The sequence below is a fragment of the Caretta caretta genome, chromosome 4 (genome assembly GCF_965140235.1).
Source record: "Caretta caretta isolate rCarCar2 chromosome 4, rCarCar1.hap1, whole genome shotgun sequence".
NCBI classification, from domain to species: Eukaryota; Metazoa; Chordata; order Testudines; family Cheloniidae; genus Caretta; species Caretta caretta.
The window spans coordinates 117,838,445-117,849,111 of record NC_134209.1 but is presented as its reverse complement, the minus strand read 5'-3'; the positions used below and the strand labels follow the sequence as shown (position 1 = coordinate 117,849,111).

The following is a 10,667-nucleotide window of genomic DNA, read 5'->3' as shown; positions in this document are numbered from 1 at the left end:
TGCAAATGAAAGCATTCAGTTGTCTCAGGTCCACCGTATGGCCCCAGTCCTGCCCTTGTACTATGTTCTTGAGGCACTTCTTCCAGTGCTCCAAAATTTAGAAGTGACTGCACCTCTTGATTCATAGAATGTTACATTCCAAGAGCAAAAGGGAACATTGTGATCATCTAGTTTGATCTCCTGTATAACAGAGCCCATAGAACTTCTCCAAAGTAACCCGTTTGAACTAGAACATATCTTTTTTTAAAAAAAACCCCATTCAATATTGATTCAAAAATAGCCAGTGATAGAGAATTCACCATGACCTTTGGTAAATTACCCTCCCTATTAAAAATTTACAGCCAGTCTGAATTTGTTTAGCTTCAACTTCCAACCACGGGATCTTGTTATACCTTTGTCTGCTAGATTGGAGAGAGTTCTATTATCAAATTTCTGTTATCCATATAAGTACTTATAGACTGTGATCAAGTCAATAATTAACCTTCACTTTGTTAAGCTAAGTAAAGAGAGCTCCTTTCGTCTTACAATAAGGCATATTTGATTAACATGTTCTCATGAGAGCAGGCCCTTAGTAGGGTCTGGGAAGATGGTTGGGGAGGGACTAGAATTGTATTGAGTAACACACCTCTATGATTTCTAGGACCCAATGATTTGTAGAAATCCACACCCCATGAAAATAAAATAAATGGCACTTAAATGGAGAGGATGTAAGAGGGAGATCCAACACAGGTTGTACACCATTCCCAGCTAAGGAGTCAAATCTCTTGTCTTATGATGATGAGGGCTGGTGAGAAGACATGGTGGTGAAGATGGCTGGTTTCCTCCTCTGAAATTTCTGGCACTTCCTGTGTCTGCATGGTCTAACTGAAGGGATTACATGCAAGTTGCCCCTTCAAGCTAAAGGACTTAAACGCCTCTCTGCCATCTTGAGGAATCCTGTCAACAAATTTGGAGATGGTGTCCTGTGACAGGGAGCTGCCCTCTGCTCCGGTCTCCCTGAACAAATCGCTCTGACACCTCCAATTTGTAACCACCACTGTGTACTTTATTTGTGTTGTATCAATCACCACCCTCTTAGAGTCCCACATAGCAGTTCTATTCACTGTGTCATACAATAAGCATCATTTTTTGCCAGAGACACTCCATGCAGTGATCTTCCTTTACCCTGGCCCTGCTGGCCTGCCCTTTCTCTCTCTCAGGCTGATCTAATAATTATCCCCTCTTTCCCTCAATCAGGTCTGATAGATCACACAGTGAGCAAGCTGAGACACTGAAAATTCCACAGGTGGTAAGAAGGAAGTGGGTGGTTGGGGCTACCTCCATCCTTTAAACACTCAGTTGGAGGCATGAGTAAACTCAGGGTGTAGAGTTGGCCCCCGACAGACATGATGCACACCAACAGTGCAATATATGTGGTAAATACTTGAAGAATTTGCTTGATCCTCTGAAATGAGATTTACATAAAAGCTAGGCAAAAATATTCAAGGCTGCAAAGACAAATATATTAAAACATTTATTATGTATTTTTGCCCCTGATCATTTAAAGTAAGATATTACAGGAGATCTTAATACACAATTAATCAGACATGTCAAACATTCAGGAACATCTAATTAGCACAAGTTATTACATGGTAAAATGGAACTAAAGCACTGCATCTCGCACACCCTGAGAAGAAACAGCACTGGCCCCCTCCTACACACAAAGCCACCCCCTCTCAACCACTTAATTTGGTTTTCTTTGAGGAGTTGTGGGAGGTCCCGTGGCCTTACTTATGTTGAAAGTGCAGTTGCTCAAAATCTCCACATGATCATCAGGTCAAATGTCAGTTCACTCATGCCCTCCTGTGAACTTTGTGGCTGGGTGCAGTGCGGCAAAAGTTCTTGAGTTCCCCTTCGCCATAAAATCTCACTGCAAAATTTTCATGGAAGGCAGCCATTGTCAGCTTTTCCCTCTCGCCCTACCTCCAAACAATGCTGCCTCCATTCTATCACCACCTTCTAGCAGCAGTGCTGTGAAACTCTGCCCACTTCCAAGGGGTAGTATTTCCCATCGTCTTGAGGGGACCTTGTCCATAATTGGTTATTATAAGTGACATATGGAAAGATTAAGTTAGTAACTGAAGCATCACTGGAATGTACATTACTTACTTTATCATACATACTGGCGGATAGTGGTCAATGACGTTATAATCTTCCTTTAAAAGCATCCTGTTTAATAATTTGGCTCAGATCTTTTGTACAGAACTAGCTCTGCATTGTAAGAGACCAACACAAAGGTTTGGTAATTCTTTTCCATTTGAGTTTGGATTATTTAAATCAAATTTCATTTCAAGTTATTAAATTACCCACAGCATATGGCCTTCAGAACTTACCGTCTAAATTAAGATGTGACATGACATAACAAATGACAGCGACACAGCAAGTGAGAGTGACAAACAACGGGGTGAGGAGAAACAAGAGTAGCAGCAATAACATCACAGAGGTATTTAGTTTAAGGCACATGCATATCATGATGGTACAAGGTTTTTTTAAAAAATATTAAATTGACTCGCTTTATGAGGGCATTTGCTGAGTCTTCGATGTGAGCCAGAAGAATGGATTTGATTGCAGAGAGAATAGTGGCCCTTGCAGGGCATTCCAGGCATAGAGATTAGTGTTGGGGAAAGAAGCCCTGACGATGCCCATGAAAGAAGTGGACAAATGGGGCACAAAGGCTTGGGGCACTGGCAGAATAGGAGGTCTGGCAGTTCTGTTCCAACTGGCAGAATTCTACAATTTATGGGCCTTAGTTTGTATAAAAGTATTTTACAGTGGCTCATACAAACCATGCTTATGAACAAGTAAGTTTAATAAAATCTAACTTGATAGAATTAATGCAGCATTTAAACAGTGATATTACGTTAAAGTAAAAATATGCCAAGACAATGGTACCACAAAACAAAATGTGTGTGTGTGTAAAACTGGGGGGGGGGGTTACACTCTTCATAGCTTCAGCAGGCGAAGCACAATGTGCCCCTAGGGGCTACTTGCATTCCTCCATTTCATTCCCCGCAGTAAATTCGTTGTGTGTCATACTGCATCCTCTTCTATTTCAGGGTCTCCCTACAACTCTTCCACCCCCTTCCTCATACTAGGGGCTCAGTGTGTGCCCCCATTGCCCCAGTCTATGTGTCCCCCCTGCATATCTCCCTCCCTGTGACAGGGTACTCAGCAGGAATGGCTGAGCCAGCCCTCTGCCACTCCAACTCCAATTAAAGGAGGTAAATTGGGGTTGGCTGGGGGAAACCAGTGGCCAATTGGCAAAGGAGAAACAGCTGCCAGCCTGATTAGCCTGGGTCTAGATACAGGCCCAGAGGCAGACAGCGGGGGGAAGGGGGAGAGAGAGTGAGAGAAGTGTGAGCCAGGGAAGGAGTGTGGTAGCTCTGCCCTTCTGGGTCCAGAGACTAAGCCCTGGTCTACACTAGGACTTTAGGTCGAATTTAGCAGCGTTAAATCGATTTAAACCTGCACCCGTCCACACAATGAAGCCCTTTATTTCGACTTAAAGGGCTCTTAAAATCGATTTCCTTACTCCACCCCTGACAAGTGGATTAGCGCTTAAATCGACGTTGCCGGCTCGAATTTGGGGTACTGTGGACACAATTCGATGGTATTGGCCTCCGGGAGCTATCCCAGAGTGCTCCATTGTGACCGCTCTGGACAGCACTCTCAACTCAGATGCACTGGCCAGGTAGACAGGAAAAGAACCGCGAACTTTTGAATCTCATTTCCTGTTTGGCCAGCGTGGCAAGCTGCAGGTGACCATGCAGAGCTCATCAGCACAGGTGACCATGATGGAGTCCCAGAATCGCAAAAGAGCTCCAGCATGGACCGAACGGGAGGTACGGGATCTGATCGCTGTTTGGGGAGAGGAATCCGTGCTATCAGAACTCCGTTCCAGTTTTCAAAATGCCAAAACCTTTGTGAAAATCTCCCAGGGCATGAAGGACAGAGGCCATAACAGGGACCCGAAGCAGTGCCGCGTGAAACTGAAGGAGCTGAGGCAAGCCTACCAGAAAACCAGAGAGGCGAACAGCCGCTCTGGGTTAGAACCCCAAACATGCCGCTTCTATGATGAGCTGCATGCCATTTTAGGGGGTTCAGCCACCACTACCCCAGCCGTGTTGTTTGACTCCTTCAATGGAGATGGAGGCAATACGGAAGTAGGTTTTGGGGACGAAGAAGATGATGATGAGGAGGTTGTAGATAGCTCACAGCAAGCAAGCGGAGAAACCGGTTTTCCCAACAGCCAGGAACTGTTTCTCACCCTAGACCTGGAGCCAGTACCCCCCGAACCCACCCAAGGCTGCCTCCTGGACTCAGCAGCCGGAGAAGGGACCTCTGGTGAGTGTACCTTTTAAAATGCTATACATGGTTTAAAAGCAAGCATGTGAAAGGATTACTTTGCCCTGGCATTTGCGGTTCTCCTAGATGTAGTCCTAAAGCCTTTGCAAAAGGTTTCTGGGGAGGGCAGCCTTATTTCGTCCTTCATGGTAGGACACTTTACCACTCCAGGCCAGTAACATGTACTCGGGAATCACTGTAGAACAAAGCATTGCAGTGTATGTTTGCTGGCATTCAACCAAAATCCGTTCACGCGGTGGGAGGAGGCAAAATGCGACCTTGTAACGAAAGCACATGTGCTATGTATGTAATGTTAACAGCAAGGTTTACCCTGAAAGAGTGTAGCGACTGTTTTAAATACCGCTGTCCCTTTTTTTTTCTCCACCAGCTGCATGTGTTTCAATGATCACAGGATCTTCTCCTTCCCAGAGACTAGTGAAGCTTAGAAAGAAAAAAAAACGCACTTGTGATGAAATGTTCTCCGAGCTCATGCTGTCCTCCCACACTGACAGAGCACAGACGAATGTGTGGAGGCAAATAATGTCAGAGTGCAGGAAAGCACAAAATGACCGGGAGGAAAGGTGGCGGGCTGAAGAGAGTAAGTGGCGGGCTGAAGATAGTAAGTGGCGGGCTGAAGACAGGGCTGAAGCTCAAATGTGGCGGCAGCGTGATGAGAGGAGGCAGGTTTCAATGCTGAGGCTGCTGCAGGACCAAACCAGTATGCTCCAGTGTATGGTTGAGCTGCAGCAAAGGCAGCTGGAGCACAGACTGCCACTGCTGCCCCTCTGTAACCAACCGCCCTCCTCCCCAAGTTCCATAGCCTCCACACCCAGACGCCCAAGAACGCGGTGGGGGGGCCTCCGGCCAACCAGCCACTCCACCACAGAGGATTGCCCAAAAAAAAGAAGGCTGTCATTCAATAAATTTTAAAGTTGTAAACTTTTAAAGTGCTGTGCTTAAAGTGCTGTGTGGCATTTTCCTTCCCTCCTCCACCACCCCTCCTGGGATACCTTGGTAGTCATCTCCCTATTTGTGTGATGAATGAATAACGAATGCATGACTGTGAAGCAGCAATGACTTTATTGCCTCTGCAAGCAATGATTAAAGGGAGGAGGGGAGGGTGGTTAGCTTACAGGGAAGTAGAGTGAACCAAGGGGCGGGGGGTTTCATCAAGGAGAAACAAACAGAACTTTCACACCGTAGCCTGGCCAGTCATGAAACTGGTTTTCAAAGCTTCTCTGATGCGTACCGCGCCCTCCTGTGCTCTTCTAACCGCCCTGGTGTCTGGCTGCGCGTAACCAGCAGCTGGGCGATTTGCCTCAACCTCCCACCCCGCCATAAACGTCTCCCCCTTACTCTCACAGATATTGTGGAGCACACAGCAAGCAGTAATAACAGTGGGAATATTGGTTTCGCTGAGGTCTAAGCGAGTCAGTAAACTGCACCAGCGCGCCTTTAAACGTCCAAATGCACATTCTACCACCATTCTGCACTTGCTCAGCCTGTAGTTGAACAGCTCCTGACTACTGTCCAGGCTGCCTGTGTACGGCTTCATGAGCCATGGCATTAAGGGGTAGGCTGGGTCCCCAAGGATATATATAGGCATTTCAACATCCCCAACAGTTATTTTCTGGTCTGGGAATAAAGTCCCTTCCTGCAGCTTTTGAAACAGACCAGAGTTCCTGAAGATGCGAGCATCATGCACCTTTCCCAGCCATCCCACGTTGATGTTGGTGAAACGTCCCTTGTGATCCACCAGAGCTTGCAGCACTATCGAAAAGTACCCCTTGCGGTTTATGTACTCGGCGGCTTGGTGCTCCGGTGCCAAGATAGGGATATGGGTTCCGTCTATAGCCCCACCACAGTTAGGGAATCCCATTGCAGCAAAGCCATCCACTATGACCTGCACATTTCCCAGGGTCACTACCCTTGATATCAGCAGATCTTTGATTGCATGGGCTACTTGCATCATAGCAGCCCCCACAGTAGATTTGCCCACTCCAAATTGATTCCCAACTGACCGGTAGCTGTCTGGCGTTGCAAGCTTCCACAGGGCTATCGCCACTCGCTTCTCAACTGTGAGGGCTGCTCTCATCTTGGTATTCATGCGCTTCAGGGCAGGGGAAAGCAAGTCACAAAGTTCCATGAAAGTGCCCCTACGCATGCGAAAGTTTCGCAGCCACTGGGAATCGTCCCAGACCTGCAACACTATGCGGTCCCACCAGTCTGTGCTTGTTTCCCGAGCCAAGAATCGGCGTTCCACAGCATGAACCTGCCCCATTAGCACCATGATGCATGCATTGTCAGGGCCCATGCTTTCAGAGAAATCTGTGTCCATGTCCTGATCACTCACGGGACCGCGCTGACGTTGCCTCCTCGCCCGGTATCGCGTTGCCATGTTCTGGTGCTGCATATACTGCTGGATAATGCGTGTGGTGGTTAATGTGCTCCTAATTGCCAAAGTGAGCTGAGCGGGCTCCATGCTTGCTGTGGTATGGCGTCTGCACAGGTAACTCAGGAAAAAAGGCGCGAAATGATTGTCTGCCCTTGCTTTCACGGGGGGGGAGGGAGGGAACGGGGGGCTGACGATATGTACCCAGAACCACCCGCGACAATGTTTTAGCCCCATCAGGCATTGGGATCTCAACCCAGAATTCCAATGGGCAGCGGAGACTGCGGGAACTGTGGGATAGCTACCCACAGTGCAACGCTCCGGAAGTCGACGCTTGCCTCGGTACTGTGGAAGCGCTCCGCCGAGTTAATGCACTTAATGCACTTAGAGCATTTTCTGTGGGGACACACACACTCGAATATATAAAACCGATTTCTAAAAAACCGACTTCTATAAATTCGACCTAAGTTCGTAGTGTAGACATACCCTAAGGAGTCCTCAAGGCTAGAGCCCGCAAGCTGTACCTGGTGAGAAGGTGATGGTGTGGCACTATGCAAATAAACTGCACTGGTGACTGCTGAGCCAGAAGGTCTTGGAGTGGTTTTGGAGTGGTGCAGAGGCAGGACCAAGGGGGGCCCTGCTATGCCCTGTTATACTCCCCATCACCATTCCCCACTCTCCAGGTCCTTATTCCTCACCCCCAAGTATTTATGGTTTGCCCCTCCTGACTCCCCACCCCTACTTTCTCCTCCCCCCATCTCCACTCTGGGCCCCTGCTTCCCTCACCACCACCACTCCCCATCCCTTACATTCTCTTGCAGATCCTGCTTCTCCCACAGCACCATTGACCCCTAGTCGTCTTTGGGTTCCTGCATCCTTCCCCCTCCATCTCCCTTTCCCCTGCTTCTGGGTCCCTGCTTCACCCATCATGACTGCCCCATCCCTCTGGTCCCTGCTGCATCCCCTTACCCTGGCCCCCTCCCTCTCTGGGTCCCGACTCTTCCCCCCCCTCCCCGCCCCACTTCCCTCCCTATATACAATCCTTGGAAAGCTCTCATTTCTATTAGAGTCCAGGCTACAGTCTCCCCACTCAATAAGTTAAGCTGCTGCCTCTGTTATGTACAGGGGGCAGCAGAGATTCCTCTGCATGTGGCAACAAACAGTCTGGGGCCCTGATTTTCCTCTGAATTGGGCTCTTCTGGTGTTCTGATTTCCACCAGAACTAATAGAAGTGGGCCCACGGATGCCTAGAACATTCCATTATTTTTAAAATTGATCTGATGTGGCGTGCCAAAGATATCACATTACGGACAAACACAGAGAAATGCCACTGAGTTGAGCGTTAGATCTTGCTCCACTCGGCCAATAAATGATTTGGAATATCTTCAATTTAACCAAATTGCCACTCTGCATATACAGCATGAATCCATTTTAATTTCTTTTTTAAAATGAAAAACTTTACAAGCCTAAGCCAACAAAAGCAAATTCAGTGATATGGGTCCTTAGCTAGGCTAACCAGTTCACTCAGCCACTGAATATAGCTGGTGTAGCAGCAGCACCACCCAGAGGAGATGGTTCACAATTAGGAGGCATGGTCTCAAAAATTATCGAAGTGCTGGAGTAAATCTAACCTCCTGGGAGTCCCCATGAATATCTGCTGTCCCTCTTCAGGGCCCATAGGAGAACCAATCTCCCATTACTGCAGGTCTGCTGATTGCTCCCATTCAGGAGAGCAATTATTAAGGCACAAATCAAATGCAAGAGGTAGGGGAGATCTTCCCATTTACTGCCTTCCTACTGCAGCCCCCTTCTTTCCTTGCTGTTTACCCCCATATGCTTCCTGTGGGACTGTTCAATCCTGCAAAACTTTCCAGGGGCTGAGGACTGGCTGGGTATGAAGTGTTGTAGATTTCCCTTTGCCACAGGGAGTTTGTGCCTTTTCATGGTGTTCCCCACCTAAGAACATGTCCAGACTTCAAACATGTGGCTCCTGTTTGCAGCTGTTCAAACTACTATCAGGAAAGGGACTTGGAAAAACCATCTCTCCCCATTGTATCTCATCCTCAGATTATTTTAAAATTTCATTTAATAATATCTATCTCCCCTCTCATGCCCATAAAGAGATGTAGCAGGAGATGGCTGTGAAAGCACTCATGAGCAAATACTCACAAGTACGAACACTCATTCCACAGACATTTTTGTGAGGAAAAAAGGACTGTTTGCTAAATGAACACCAATAGCAAAATCAGAAGGGATACAAAACACTGCTGAAGCAAATTCACTTTAAAATATTAATCAATATTCACTGAAATTTTCTTTAGATATTTGTCCAGTTCCAACCATAATGGGGCACATTCATCTCTAGACAAAGACCCATCTTAGAGCCTTCATACCATTTAAGCCCTATTTGAGTACTTAAGTGGGCTTTCAGAGGTGCAAAAGCCTCATGGTTTGCTGTCTGCACAGCGATGAATATTACCCAATAATTTTTTAAAATCTGAATTTCACCCAAGTTTTTTTAAAATTTAAATTCTGTATTGCATATTCCACAATGTAAATAGGATACAAACTTCCCAGAATCAAAAAAAAAAAAAAAATAAAAAAAATCATCACACCAAACTTTGTGTGTTCCAAAATTCACATCTTGTTCTAGTCTTCTGTCTCTCCCGCACTTGTATGTTTGGTATAGTTATCCATTTCAGGCACATCTTTTCCACTGCTCTTTTCTTTTCTAAAAGTCTTCATACACTTATCCAGTCTTTTTAGGAATAGGTCTACATCTTGCTTTTTCATTCCAATTGCTGAAGCAGCATTGAGGTAAGCACAGGGATAGTTATTTGCATGTGACATAAAGCCTTTGAAAGTGTAGTTATTCACTGTTTGCAAAGACCCAAGGGGAACCACCCTGAAAAAAACAATCACAATTCAATTAAAAATGCTCAGGGCTGTTTACAGGAAGCACAGTATTCTGAAATCATTTACAAGCATTTCTATGCATAACAACACGTGTAAATTATAAACAAGTTTGTATAAAAGTACCTGAAGTGAACCAATTATTAAAGAACATTAAAATCAAGAACTATGAAAAAAAACAGCGTAGGTACAAATAGGACTGGAAATTTTGAACTTGATGAAACCCTGAACTTTTCGAAGATGGTATCTGTTGCGACCAATCTACACAAAGAGGACTATAATAGCAGGACAAGTAACAGTTATCATCAGGCAAACCAAAAAACCCCCCACCCATCTTACTGCAGTACATACAGATTTACTGTAGTTCATCTGTGTAAGAAGTGGAATAATCCAAGCTAATGAAGCATGTCTTCTGATGTGAAAATACTCAGCTCTGCCAGAGAAAGTGACATTAACTATGTAGCAGCAGCTGGTTGACAGTAGCAATATTCAGATTAAAGAATTCTGCCAAAACAAGTTTTAGATCATCCTCTTCTTCTAAAAGGTTTAAATTGAAATCATTAAAAATTATTTGGTCTGCATTTCCCTTGCCATGTACTGTCTAGCAGTAAAATTTTTCCACCTACAGTGGCTGAAGTTAATTCTGGAAAGTAGGATTTTCTTTCACACTCCAAAAAGCAACTAACAACAGAGATTAGCAATGTGTTTCCCAGGTCTTCGGCACAAAGATGATTTTTTAAAATACAGCTGAAGCCAAGTTAAATATTCCTCTAAAATTACAACCCTCAGTTTTTTGTCAAGTACAGTAACAGCTTCCACCACTAGTGAAAGATGCATTATCACCAATTTGTATTGTGGTATCACACCTAGAAGGCCCCAATTAGGGATCAGGACTACATTGTGCTAGGCACTACTGCCACACATAACAAAAAGACTATGAATAATTTGGGACAAGGACAATCTTAAGATTAGTGGCACC

At 45.6% G+C, this 10,667-nt stretch overlaps 1 protein-coding gene across 2 annotated transcripts in view; it reads right to left on the bottom strand.

Annotated features, from left to right (window-relative positions):
- Positions 1-8,189: 8,189 nt before the first annotated feature.
- The window catches only part of SEPSECS (Sep (O-phosphoserine) tRNA:Sec (selenocysteine) tRNA synthase), a 50,336-nt gene continuing 47,858 nt past the window's right edge, over positions 8,190-10,667 (bottom strand). For both annotated transcript variants that reach the window (XM_048848695.2, XM_048848696.2), the window contains exon 11: positions 8,190-9,680. In XM_048848695.2, coding sequence (XP_048704652.2) covers positions 9,425-9,680 — 256 coding nt within the window. In that variant the 3' untranslated portion in view covers positions 8,190-9,424. The remainder of the gene's footprint in view (positions 9,681-10,667) is intronic.